At 41.3% G+C, this 14912-nt stretch overlaps 1 protein-coding gene across 8 annotated transcripts in view; it reads right to left on the bottom strand.

The window, feature by feature from the left end:
• INPP4B (inositol polyphosphate-4-phosphatase type II B) overlaps nucleotides 1–14912 on the bottom strand; it is a 270717-nt gene that overhangs the window by 150682 nt on the left and 105123 nt on the right. For all 8 annotated transcript variants that reach the window (XM_053403297.1, XM_053403299.1, XM_053403298.1 and 5 more), the window contains one exon: nucleotides 7530–7614. In XM_053403297.1, the coding sequence (XP_053259272.1) occupies nucleotides 7530–7614 (85 nt within the window). The remainder of the gene's footprint in view (nucleotides 1–7529; nucleotides 7615–14912) is intronic.

The following is a 14912-nucleotide window of genomic DNA, read 5'->3' as shown; positions in this document are numbered from 1 at the left end:
AGAAGTCTAGTTGTCTCTTGGGTTCACAAGGAAATTTAAGTAGCAACTAGGATCATTCATTTGATTGGAATTCACAAAGGAAACAGTCTCTAGGCATTTAAGATTCTGCCATGGAGACAGTTTCATTTAGTTGCAAATTCAGCATTACATTTAGTGCGGTACAAATGTTCAGGCACGGACTGAGGGGAGGGGAGCAAATCAATGCTACTTTAACAGAAGACACCAACTGATTTAGCTATATATCTGAAGGAATAAAACTGGTAGCTGTTGGGTTTTGAAGCTGAACACTGAAGCTAGCTAAATAAAAGTTGGTTCCCAATATTGTATCCCATTCTTCCAACATTCCACTGTACTTGCAGGGTCCAACTAGATGTGATGAGGCATGTGTGGTTTTGATCCATAAATCTCTCCAATTCACAAATAAAGTGTGAATGAATGAATGAATGAATGAAGCCTATCAGGGATGTGGAACCTATGGCCCTTCAGATGATGTTGGAATCCAGCTCTCATCAGCCTCAGCATGCATGACCAATGGTCAGGGATGATGGGAGCCAAAGTCCAACAAAATATGGAGGGCCCTAAGATCCCTATCCCTGCTTTACATGAAAAGGAGTATTATGGGGTGGATAGGGAACAAAAAACCCAACCATCCACCTTGCTGTGCTCCATTCCTTTAAGCCAGGGATTGAGAACATCTAGTCCACAAGCTTAATTAGGCCCAGCACAAGGTCCTACCAGCTCATTTTCCCAAACCACACAGCTGCTGCACACCCAGGATTATACATACAGTGGAGATGCAGCTGCCAATGCCTTAAAGTACACTCTTGACACTTTGAAGTCCCAACAATTGCTGGGACTTCAAAGCATGTCATCTTGATGTCATGTGGCTTCCCTTGAGTTCCATAGGATGAAATAAACAGGCTGTTAAAAGAAGGCAAAACCTGCTACTGACTCCTGGCATCTGGGTAATGGTGTTTCAATACATGCTTTCATTTCCAACCGTATAACTGCCAACATTCCCAGTGACTGACAATATTCTTTAAAACCATACACATTTTTGTCTTTGCGTTTGTATCCTTCAAATGTCCAATGAAGCTTGATATTGCCATTATATGATATTGCTATTTTAACCGTATTTCATCATTTTATGTCCATAAGCAGCTCAAAGAATGATGTTACTGAGCAGAATAATAAAAATGATACCACCACTTGGGGTTGAGTTTATGACCCTACATTTACTCATGCTTTCATTTACTGCTGTTATTTTAATGTTGCTAAATGTTGTTTGTTATTTATTATAACAGACTGCAATTTTATAATATTGCTGTTCTACTGATTGTTTTGTAAGCAGGGGGATGCAGGAGCAGTGTGGTGCAGTGGGCTGCAACAGAAAGGGGAATGACAGAAATTGCAGGGGGGTTTTCCACATGTAGAATAGGCTTCCATTTGAACAAGGGAGCCTCTGGATGCCTGCCAAAATTTAGCTGAATTGAAACCTCTTTTAAAAAGAAGTTATACTGTGAAATTTTCATGTAGGTAGTAAATGTTTGCTGTACAGTCGTACCTTGTTTGCCAAATGCCTTGGAACTCATACACTTTGGCTCCTGAATAATAAAAAACCGGAAGTGAGTGTTCCGGTTTTTGAACAATTTTCGTAAGCTGAATGTCTGGTGCGGCTTCCATGGCTTCTGATTGGCTGAAGGACACTCCTGCAGCCAACTGGAAGCTGTGCCTTGGTTTTCAAACTGTTCCAGGAGTCAAATGGACTCCCGGAAAGCATTCTGTTCAAGAACCAAGGTACGACTGTACTTACTCACTTGCATGTACATACTGCTTCTGATGAGCTCTAACTCCACTTGCATTATTCTGATAACTGGAACTAATGTCCACAGCAAGAGAACATTGATTTTCCCCCCTTTTACATTAAGTTGCAACATATGGAAGCAAATTGACTTTACTGTATTCTTCCATGTTGGGTGCATGCTAAATGAATCATCCCATTGCCTACATGAAGAAAATATTTGGGTTCCAAATCTAGTTTGGTAAAACTGAAATCAGAATATAAGACTTTATGGTCCGAATGTTGTTTTATTTCATAAAAGTCCACAATACCTTCTATTATAGGCACACAGCAGGGGGTTTATTTCTGCTTATACCACATAGCTAATAAGAGTGTTTGCCAGGACTGTTTTCACTGCCAACAACAAGCCAATGGAGAAGACAGTGTACACAAATTAGTTCAGATGTTCAACTGTCATTTGTTACAAAACATCACCCGCAATATGGGGCTTCATGGACTGTCAACTTTAAAGAAGATAGTTTGCTAATTAAAAACATAATAATTAGTAGGCCTGTATAAGGAGATCATCCGTTCAATCACACATACAATCACTTCCTTCATGTTAGAGTCAAGGCACACTGACCATGCAGGGGAAAGAAAGCAAAACCCGAGGCACATTCATCATAAATTATCAGAAAGCGCTTGTTTAAAAATGCATTTTCTTTTATGATTATTCTAGAAGTAGAAAAATATGTAAATTAATATGGGGAGGGAACATTGAGAGAAATAATTACAAATAGCAAGCAAATACTTAGTCACATGATTGCTCCAAAGATCAAGAATGTGAGGATCTGCCTGATCTGCATCTTGTATAACCGATATGAGTGGATTACTAATGTCATGCTGTCATGCCTATATTCTTACTTAAGAGTCAACTTCTCCTACATCAGCACCTATTCACCAGGCTGTTTCCTAAACAAGGCAAATGCACTTAAACAATGCAGAGTTCAATTATCTCCCCAAAAGGAGGACACAAGCTATCCAACCTCTACATGCTCCACAGGGCTTCTGCAGTGATGTCCCTGCACAAACTGTGCTCAGGAGATTAAATCAATTACTATAATAGACATGCCCACACAAAGTCAGTGGAAAGTTGCTATTCTCCTATTTTTGTGCATATTTTTGCACTTCTGTTATTTGTGTTCATGCTGTGCTTTGTTTCCATTGTTCCCACTCTGGGTTCAGTTGGCGATAAAGAGTAGGCTAGAAATATTTTAATAATAATAATAATAATAATAATAATAATAATAATAATAATGTGATTTCGGCCCATTTGTGTTGTCATGTTCCCTACTGGGCCATAAAAAGGTCACGACAGCGAGTGGAGCGGGAAGATCCCAGTCACAAGTAGCACAAATTTATCCTAAAGGAGACAGTAAAGGTAAAGGGACCCCTGACCGTTAAGTCCAGTCGTGGACGACTCTGGGGTTGCGGCGCTCATCTCGCTTTACTGGCCGATGAGGAGACAAGGCAATTCCTGAGAAGGCTGACTTAGCACCAGTAGCTGTCTATGCCCCACCAGTGCTCATGCCCATAGTACGCTTGGCGGTGAAAACTATCAAGAAGGATGGTACCTAGTTTATCCTAGAACAGCATGGGGTATTGAGAGCACTGACTGCTTCCTTTTTTTAAAAAAATAAATAAAAAGGATGACTTTTGTAAAAAGAATGGCTTCAGCTGGTGAGCTGAATGATTGAGCTCCCTTTGACATTTTATTTTCTTTTAAATAGCCACTTATCACCTCATTGTGGTACATTTTGGAGTACCTTTTGCATCTGATTCATAGGTCAACAAAAATGCCTCTCTCTTCCCTGATCCAATATTTGTCTCTTTGTCTCATATATACCAGCTACTGAGAGCCTTGGGTATCCAAAGCAGCAACAGGGGAAGTCTGCAAGAGTGGGGTCCTGATACTATAACCAAGATGTTGTTAATGCAGATGTGTACAGAAACTGACCTCTGTGTGCTTTGACTTTCCCAAAAACTTTGTGCTCTCTCCAACGAAACATGAAAAAGTATATGTGATTTTTTCCCCACCCTCTCTAAAACCATTGCTTGCCATGGGCAGTTTCCAATCTTTACACCTGGGTTCTGCCATCACTACCCTGAAGGAGCAATCATATTTTAACTATCTGGCTCCATGAAGACAGTTCTCTGGGGACCACTCTAGGATCAGCTGAGAAGTCACAAGTACAGTGGTACCTCAGGTTAAGTACTTAATTCGTTCCAGAGGTCCGTTCTTAACCTGAAACTGTTCTTAACCTGAAGCACCACTTTAGCTAATGGGGCCTCCTGCTGCTGCCACGCCGCCAGAGCACGATTTCTGTTCTCATCCTGAAGCAAAGTTCTTAACCTGTGGTACTATTTCTGGGTTAGCGGAGTCTGTAACCTGAAGCATATGTAACCTGAAGCGTATGTAACCCGAGGTACCACTGCATTACTCTTCCATGACCAATGTGGAGGAACAGAGGTCACTATTGTATGCTTGCATTCAAGGTTTTTTTGTGAAATGATGTTACTTTTAAAAATTGGGATAGGTTGCTAAGAGCAAAGTTGTGCTTTCGACATGCATTTCTAGAGAGAATTTGGTAAAATGGCTTGTGATCCCCTTAGATGTTTTTCTACTTGCAAGGCTTACAGAGCTAAGTGGACAGGCTGCAGAGGGAGGACTTCTCTTTGAGCAGGTGAATGGAATAGGAAGCCTCTTGCCAGGCAAAATGAGGAGTGGCGGGAGGTCCAGAAGAGTGGAAGCAAGACTTGCTCAGCTATGTGAGTGTCTACAGATCTGAGGTAGAGCATCAAAACCATCTAGGATTAAACCAGGTTACCAGGTTTGGATATTAAGAGCAAGCCATGTTTAATGCAAGTTGAGATTCATAAGCCAGCTTCAAGCCATGATTTCTGATTGTTGTTTGTTGGCCACAAACAAATGTCAGTTAGTTGGCCAGGGAGGATTTGAACATATTAGCAAACCACAGTTTACTGTCACATCAAAATGCTGCCATGGTCAGCTGAGTCAACAAGCATAATCTGGTACATATAGTCATGGTAACTAAGCCTTTTTCTTGCCATGTACTAGTTTCCAATCATATTTTACAGGGGTCACTGTACTTTTCTCAGAATTTTTTAAATAATTTTTTTTTTAATGACAAATGTTGCCTTTCCGAATAGCTAAAATTGTTTGGGGAACTTTGGTAAAATAGTAATTCTGAATTATCACAGTAGTGGAAAATGCTTGAGAATATTAATAATGAACCTCTGAAAAATAAAGCACTATCACAACCATACATTCTAACAAAAGGAGAACTGAACTTTGATATATAAATTGTATCTGCAAGATAAGTGCACTACAGACATCAGAAGCTCTTGATTCACAAAGCTAACTAAATCCTGAATTCATGTTAAAATTAGTAGTGATGAAATCATCTCTTGCTTACTGATTACACAAACGCTAGCGATCACTTGAAAGTCAAACTTTCAGCCACTGATAAAGATTTAATTATTTTTGTTATCTTTTGTTATCCTGTTTTTTTTAAAATAATAGCATTCATATTCCACTTTTGTCATTGCAACTTTTATGTTGATATTTCAGATTAAAATTGTCATCACCATTATATATACAAAGTATCTTTGGGATAGGAAAGTAATATAATCACATCACATATTTCTAAAAATTATGTCAGAGAATGTTTGCTTTCACTAGCCATCCCAGACACTAAGATCCTCAGAGACCCTGCTCTACATCTCTTATTTATTACAAGGGCAAAGGAACAGAGGGAGATGAGTGTTTTGAGTATGGATCACTGTATTCAAGAAATTCAACACACAGGCATATTTGTGTGTTCAGGAAAGATGAAAACACCGTCCACTTGGATTCCCAATATTTTTAAAAGTTATTTATATTTATATTACTAAAATGAGAGCAAAATGGTAATGATTGAAATTTAAGTTTAATGTACCACACCACTATAAAGCAAATGAAGTGCTGTTTTTAAGCCTCTTATATTTCAAGAGAATCTGCTGTCTCTTCTTGGTTGGAGACAGAGCTGCCTTTATATACGAAAGTCCTCTGATGACAGGTTGATCTGCTTATAATATGTTTAGAGCAGCTTCTTCATTAAACATGTTCATTTCTGTACCCTGTTACGCATTATTTTTGCTTCTACAATTATATTTAATAAACTAGATTGGACGTGTCCTATACTGCTGGAACAGTGAATCAGAGTCACTGCAATCCCATTTTTTTTATAATTCATTAAATTTGTGTACTGCACTTCATCCGAACATCTCAGGGCAGTCCACAGGATAAATTATGGAAGAAAACCACAAAGTACATAATAAAAACAAGAACAAGAACAAAGCAAACCAATAACCCCTCTCCCACAAACACATTTAAAAGAACATACTGTTAATCAGTCCAAGGCCTAGATGAAGAGGAACATTTTCACCTGGCCCCTAAAGATGTATAATGAAAGTGCCAAACGAAATTCGCTGGGGAAACCATTCCACAAAGAGGGAACCACTGCAGAAAAGGCCCGTTCTGGGTCGGTTTATATGGGCAGAGATGGGCCTTAGGGTATTGTGGTTCTGAGCCATTTAAGGCTTCATAGGTCAGAACTAGCACTTTAAATCGGGCCTGGAAAATAATTGGCAGCCAGTGCAGTTGGGCTAGGATTGGTGGAATATGCTCAAACTATCTTAACTCGGTGAACAACCAGGCTGCTGAATTCTGCACCAGCTGAAGTTCCCAAACCGTCTTTAGAGGTAGCCCTAGGTATAACGTATCGAAGTAATCAAACCTAGAGGTGACCAGAGCATAGACAACAGAAGATGGGCTATCTCTGTCCAGATAGGGGCACAGCTGGGCCACCAGTCCAAGCTGATGGAAGGCACTCCGCACCACTGGAGTTACCCCCAAGCTATGTATCCACTATTTCAGAGTGAGTGTAACCCCATCAAGTGCAGGCAACCTCCCATCCATCCAGTCTAGGGAACCTCCCACTAACAGAGCCTCAGTCTTAGGTGGAGTGAGCTTCAGTTTGTTGGCTCTCACCAAGTCCATTATTACAGAGGCAATACAACAATTCGGCACATCCACTGAAGATGTAAAGGAGAAGTAGAGCTGTGTGTCTTCAACATACTGCTCACAATGTACTCCAAAACTCTGAATGACCCCACTCAGTGGTTGCATGTAGATGTTAAACAGTGTAGGGGCTAAAATTGTGTCCTGAAGGCTCCATGGGGCCCAAATAGGACCAGAACCACCACAAAGTGGTGCAACCACCCTGCCCCAACTCAGACAGCCCCTCCAGGAGGATACCATGGTCAATGGTATTGAAAGCTGCTAAAAAGCCAAGGAAAATTAACAAGGACACATTTCCCATGTCTCTCTCCCATCAGAGGTCATCATACAGGGTGATTAAAGCAGTTTCTGTGCCCAAACCAGGCTAAAATCCTGATTCAAATGGATCTAGAAAATCAGTTTCCTTTTTTTAGCTGTTCCTTTTGCTGAGCACTAGGGCTCTTTGAGGTTTTTTTCTACAACCAAGCAGGACATAAATTATATTACATACGTACATACATACATACATACATGCATACATATTGTGTAACATATTTAAAGAAAAATATTAACGGCCTGGAAATACCCCCCAAAGAAGAGAGAGAAATTATTATGCATCATACTTACTGAGCACTACTGAAACATCTGCTTTATTCCTGAATTCCACAACACAGCACCGCTCCAGGATTACTAACTCAGCAGCTTCACAACACTGTAAAGGGAACAAAAGAAAAGCAAGAGTTTTACTCAGATTCATCCAATAATATGGCAATTCAGGCTACAAGAAAGGGAAGAAGAAAGTATTACAGACACCACCAGTTCTGCGAAGAAGCCAGGGCCCTCTCTCCATCAACCGGGGGTGGGGATGGGGAGATACTACGCCACTTCACTGGCACTAGTGACTTTTGGTTCCTCCTCTTCTCAAACTGTTTCCGCCAGCCAACCACTTGTAACAAAGAACTGCAATCTGAGTTTGCTTATTTCCTTCTCCCTCCCAACCCCCTTTCCTTTTTGGCGTTATCTTTTTAAAATTGTAAGCTTGAGGGAAAACACGGTCCTGTTCTTATTGATCTGAAAGGCACTCCAGGGGCCTTTTTTGGCTGAAGAGCTGTGTAAAAATTCTTCAAACATTTACTCACTGATGATAGAGTTTGCTAGGGACGCGGGTGGCGCTGTGGGTAAAACCTCAGCGCCTAGGGCTTGCCGATCGCATGGTCGGCGGTTCGAATCCCCGTGGCGGGGTGAGCTCCCGTCCTTCGGTTCCAGCTCCTGCCCACCTAGCAGTTCGAAAGCACCCCTAAGTGCAAGTAGATAAATAGGTACCGCTTTATAGCGGGAAGGTAAACGGCGCTTCCGTGTGCTGCGCTGGTGCCGGCTCACCAGAGCAGCTTCGTCACGCTGGCCACGTGACCCGGAAGTGTCTCCGGACAGCGCTGGCCCCCGGACTCTTAAGTGAGATGAGTGCACAACCCTATAGTCGGACACGACTGGCCCGTGCGGGCAGGGGTACCTTCACCTTTAATAGAGTTTGCTATCTAATAATAAGCAGCTTTTAGTTTTTGATAGCCAGTGTTGTACATTCCTTTGTATTGCTTCAAACAACTCACTCCTAGACATACCTGTACTATGCATGTAAAAAAGCTTGTAAAGCCTCAGTTGTTATCATCTCCTATATGAAGTGGCTGGATCCAAACTAAATCAGCTGAAATCCATGTGAAAAGTTAGACTTAGCTTAAGTGCCATTGAAATTGAAGGGAGCTAAGTGCAACTGCCTTACAGCACAATCCTATGCATGTTTATTAGAAGCATGCCCCAATGGGTTTGTTAGGACCCACCATTCAATTAGGATAAATAATTTTACTGTAATGCCTGGATACAACCCAGGATCTTTTTTTCTGGTAGGACTGTTGTAGTGTTTTACCTTTGTGGATGCAATGGTAAGACTGTGAAAGTCTTTCTTGTTTCAGTGTGTTATGTAAGACAAAAAATACCCTTTATAATCATGATTCCATACATGCAATCTATACCAATGAGAGAATTCACAGGCACCAGACTGTTTTGTACTTCTGTATCATTAACTTTCTGTCTCAATTAGGCTCTGTTGGATAACTTGAGGGAGTTAAAATGATGTATTGAAAATCATGAGACTTTGTACAATGCAGAGGAAAAAATACTGTGGAAAAATAGCTTGAAGAAGTTCTGAACAGAAGAGCAGGGGTGACCTTTCACTGCTCATGGACTGCAGCTTGAGCAGAATGGAGACAACTTCCAAAAGAGACATAAAAATTGCCCTTTCTTAGCAGAAAGGCAAGAATCTTGGCTGACATGTCAAGGAGCATCTTCAAAATGAATTTATAACTATTTAGAGTTCTAAGATGCATGTTTATCTTCACAAATAAGTTTCAAAACATAGCTGAAGAATAGGCTAAGTCAGTCTGTGTCATCCTGGGCTCCCAGTGTACGCTGGCTGGGGCTGATGGGAACTGTAGTCCAAAACATCTGGAGGGTGCAAGGTTGGCAAAGGCTGGGCTAAGCCATGAGATTCTTCAGGCCAGAGCAATCAATCAACTAACTAACTAACTAACTAACTAACTAACTAACTAACTAGTAAAAGCTCAACTATTAATACATTGTTCTTAGTACAACTTGACTAGCTTTTATCCTTTTATCATATTTCTTAGAACCTCAACATTAAAGTGAATATTAGTACAGAAGCATAAAACATTCTCAAGCAATGAGAAATCAATGTGCCTTGGAAATTTAGAAACTAAAAAAATCCCCACAATTATAATTTATTGCAATCTATATTCCACAGAAGGGTTTATCATATCAGCACATGAAATGGTGAAACAAAACACACAGCAACACCTCAAAAGAATGACTTAATTTCTCTCTCTCTCTTTATTCTGTGCAACATGAGGATATTAATAGTTACAGATGCCCTATATATCTTGGAACTGAAAAATATATTACTAATCAATAAGCGTGCTGCAACTGAACACCTCCTGCAGAGATATTTTGGCCCCTGAGGCGAACCACAAAATGCACCCCGCCCCGGGCCAAGGATGAAGATCTACATCCGGAACAAGTAGAGGGAATCAAGTTCTACATCTGAATCCGTTGTCCCTGTGGACCCTGCTGCCTGAGTCGTTCACTTCACCTTGCCTCATGGGTGGGCCAGTCCTGCTGACTGCCACAAAGGACCCCAATTCCCAGTCCTGCCATTTTTCTTAAGCTAGAGTTCTAGTTTTCTGTTTACATAGCTGCTTCCTCTTCTTCCTCCTTTCACATCCTGGCATTAATGGTTAAGCTTATAGACACAATTTTACTTTTCAAAGATACTCATCTGCAGCTTTAAAAAAAACAAAAAACCCTATGTATTGCTGAGGCACACAAGGCACTTCATGGATCTCTGATTCCATTCATGCCTGCCTTGGTAAGATCTTGCCCTGCTGTGTAGAAGACCAAAATCCCTCTGGGGCAGCCTCCCTCCACTTCAGCTCATTATTTGGGATTCATACAAAGCTTTTGCACACCTCTATTATATGACCTTATCTGCACCGGCATTTGGAAGTCAGATTTAAGCTTCTACTGGGAAAATGCTTAGGTTTTAGTTTATTTGCTCGGTTCTTAAAAAATATGTGTTTATACTTGTTTCCTACCCCAGGCTTCTGGAAGGAGCAAACCACAAATCCAAAAGTATAAAAAAGACATATTGATTCAGAAAGCACATCTTTCCACCAAGCAATCCTAAAACTCTTCCCAAGACATTTTGTACTGGCCAGTTAGTTTATGATTAATATCACCTTAGCTTTTGGGCAACCTCAGGTTCTCCTCTTGCAATACAAATATCCTCTCTCCAACAGAAATAAGGGGAAGCTAGCAAGGGCATTAAATATGGCCAAAGAGAACTGAAATGTCAGAATTCTTTCCTTATTCCTGTTCATCTGCCTTGATGTGCCACAGGAAAAAGAAATGTTCTGAAGTGAAAAGGTAGCATTGTCTCCAGAGGCTTTGATAGATGGTTTTGATGTCATTATGGGAAAACTCTACCCAGAGCTGCTTCAGATGCCTATACAGCTTACATCCAAAGCGAGATTCTTTAATATTTTTTTCTCATAATAGATGAATAGCTCTTTCTATACAGTACAGAATGTGTTTTTTGAAGAAAAACAACCTAAATGTACATCCACATTTCTACATATTTTACAAATAACAATTTTCAGGAAGAGCGGTACACATCTGAACGAGATATGCGGAGAAATGGCACTAATTGATACACCAGGGAAACAAACTTACACAGCAGGCAGAGCCGAAGAACATTAGTTAAATCAATCACACCAGAAGCATAAGCACATCTCTTTCCCGTCCACATGGGCATCTTAAAATGTTATCCCATTTAGAACAGTATTAGAAATATGCAGGGCACCTTACTGAAGGAAATAAGAGCCAATTCTTCAGTTTGTGAATTTTTAAACATGCAAGCAACTCCTTTATTCCGCAAGGTGTGCTGAATGCTCAATCTAAATCTGATCGCATACATGTGGCTGCAGCAGGGGGAAATGCAGATGTGCTTTTGTCTGGATCCCTCTTCAGACAGTGCCACTCATAGCTTCACTGAAAGCCAGAGCAAGAAGAAGGAAATGCACTAGCCACAGATACAGCCCTGAAATGTGTGCACCTTTTTGGCCACGGACCTGACATCTGCTTGTTCAACTGAACTCCTGGGAAGAACACTCACATGTGATCAAGATCCCTGCATTAAATGTAGCCAAAAGGTTCCACAAATGTCAGGGGAATGGCTAACTGGCACATCCCTATCACAGTCACATGTTCAATGAATTCATGAGTGCTCTTGCAAGAACAGTGTTATTATGGGTGGTATCAGAGCAGGTCCATTATGCCTGAGTATGACTTACAGTACAATCCTAAACAGGCCTATTTTTAAGTAATTCCTGCTGTATTCAACAAGTGAAGCTGAATGTTGGAAGATACAGGACAAAAACAAATACTTCTTCATACAGTGCATAAACTATATAATTTGCTCCCCAAAGCAGCAGTGATGACCACAAATTTGTATGGTTTTAAAAGAGGATTAGTCAAATTCTTGGAGAATAAAGCTTTCCATGGCTACTATCCCTAATGGGATAGTCGGGACACGTGTGGCGCTGTGAGTTAAACCACAGAGCCTAGGACTTGCCGATCAGAAGGTTGGCGGTTTGAATCCCCGTGATGGGGTGAGCTCTCGTTGCTCGGTCCCTGCTCCTGCCAACCTAGCAGTTCAAAAGCACGTCAAAGTGCAAGTAGATAAATAGATACCGCTCCAGCAGGAAGGTAAACGGCATTTCTGTGCACTGCTCTGGTTTGCCAGAAGTGGCTTAGTCATGCTGGCCACATGACCCGGAAGCTGTACACCGGCTCCCTTGGCCAATAAAGCAAGATGAGCGCCACAACCCCAGAGTCGGCCACGACTGGACCTAATGGTCAGGGGTGCCTTTACCTTTACCTTTATCCCTAATGGTGATGTTCAACTCCCATTTGTCAGAGGCAGCAATGCTACTGAATGCCAGTTGCTAGAAACCACAGGAGGGGAGGGTGCTGTTGTGCCCAGGTCCTGCTTGCAGGACTTCCCACGGGCATCTGGTTGAGCACAAAGAACAGGATGCTGGACTAGATTTGCCACTGCCCTGATCCAGCACACTTTTACGTTCTTATGTTATGTTTAAGTCAGCTTACAACTTAATCAGATATCACTCTAATTTCAATGGCGAACAACCGAGTGGCTAACTTGCAGGTGTTGTTTCCATCAGCCCCAAGTAGCATAGCCAATAATCAGAGATTATGGGAGTTGTGGTTCAACAATAGCTAGAGGGGTAACTCAAATACCAAGTGGTGTAATAGGAAAGACAGATACTCACATGAATATATCACAGGTTATATCAGCAAATAGGTTTTAATAATGACCTATTTCAAGAAGTAGATGCTGGGTTTTGTGTTGTGGTAGTGGGGTAGTAGACTGAAAGTACAGTGAGTTTTCAGCTCCCAGTGCTCTGTTGAAATCAATTTTTACATTAGTTGTGGCAATCTGAAGATTCTCTACTATCTGATCACTTTTCAATTACCTTGCTGAAATGAGATAATCTTCTCCCTCCAGGAGCCTGGACAAATGTCCACATTTTGCAACAGACAGCAGATAACTGACACCTTATTGGCAATCTCAGTGTGGAAAGTCAAAAATTAAATAAGATCCAACAATGCACTTGTAGTTGCAAGACATAGGAAGAACTTTGTTCAAGTCAAGGCCTTGGGCAGCTTCTGCATGGGAATTTCTTGGTAGGAAAAGGCTGGTAAAGTTTCAAAGGCTATCACTCCCAGTAGTTAAAAATGCACCTCCTTGTTTTTCATTGATAGTGCCAAGCCCCATAAGCTCTTTTACCTGAGCCCTCTCAGTTTCTATGGTTTCCCCCCACTGGGATGCAGACTGAAAGTAGAAAATATGGAATTCAGAAGATGTAGCATAAGTTCTCATGTGCTGGCTTCACTATGACCACTACTTGAAACTACACCTCTAGGCCTCTGCAAAACAGCTACGCAGCTACACAGCTGATGTGGGTTGAGTTGTCATGAGTGCTCACTGTGCAGCAAGCAAGAAAAAAAGCAGATGGCATGAGTACAGCACTCATTGCCACTACTAGCAGTGTGGTCATGTGAGCCAAACCTAATTTTCCATACACTCAGTTTAATGCCTTATCCCTGTGGTATGGGACACCACCCACCAAGTCATATCACTTGTTACCTGGTGTACTGCTTTTCACAGTCCATCCTTTCAAGTCCCTTCCCTGATTTTTCTTCATTTCCCTTTTCTCTTTCTAGATTGCAATTCTCACATCTTTCTGTCCCCAAATACAAGTGCATCAACCATTCCTGAGATTAGGGATACTCCACATGCAGTTACTACTAAAATATTTGGGGGATTTAAATTGTAACATTGATGACATACGAGTTTGGTGTAGCTCTGATTACACAATCCCTAATGAGAAAAGAGATGCCATGGGTGACCATCATCATTTAATAGTCTGGGAAGTGGAGAAGGAAGCCTGTGGCAAATTTCCAGCTGAGGAAGAGCTGAACACTTCAGAGAGGAATATGGGAAGAGTGAAGGGGAAAGGTAAAAGTGATAGAATGTGTTAGACAGAATATGAAAAATATGTCCCAGATTATTGACTGAAGGTATTTGAGGCCAATACTGGTCTAGATGTGTTCAATGCCTGGATAACTGACCACATGGGAACGGCATGTACCCCACTCTGGGTTCCATGGTAGGGCAGGAAGGAGGAAGCAAGGCAAAAATGAAAGAAAATAAATAAAGAGGGTTAAATTGGTCTCATTGCCCAAAGTTCTATTTGGCTAAAGTGGAATGCAGTTTCCACATCTTGGCCAACCAAGCAGATAAAAGTTTTTACAACTTTTGCATAAGTCAAAAGATATGAAAAGTTTCTCTATTACTTTACAGAGATGCATGTATGATGACCAGCGGCGTAGCGTGGGTTGTCAGCACCTGGGGCAAGGCAAGTAATTTGCGCCCCCTAACCTGAATGGTTTATTTAAATGTAAAGGTTCATCATTGTTCCACCCAATGTGTATGTCTTTAAGGGGCCAGAGCAAGGGCCAGAGTAAGATAACGAGACCCAGCTTTACAGCTGTGAAACGTAGCAGGTGCTGCTGAGTTGTATTTGATTAAGGTGTGTCAGCATTTGGGTGTAGTATATAAGGAGCAGCACCTAGCTCTCCCATTACCCTGGGGGATGGGTTGGTGGTTGGGTCTGGTTTGGTTGTTAATGTATTTAGTGTAAAAGGAGTTTTTGTTTTTCTTATTAAAACCTTGTTTAAGTTATTTTTGAGTCCTTTACTTTTTTATGCATGGTCTCCCCAGCAAGCTCTCTGCGCTACTAAACTGCAAACAGCCAACATCTTTGGTTATGGGCCCAGCTGCTGAGTGGATGACTGCAT

Source organism: Podarcis raffonei, chromosome 9 (genome assembly GCF_027172205.1).
Source record: "Podarcis raffonei isolate rPodRaf1 chromosome 9, rPodRaf1.pri, whole genome shotgun sequence".
In the NCBI taxonomy this organism is placed as follows: Eukaryota; Metazoa; Chordata; class Lepidosauria; order Squamata; family Lacertidae; genus Podarcis; species Podarcis raffonei.
This window is presented reverse-complemented; position numbering and strand designations above follow the sequence as displayed.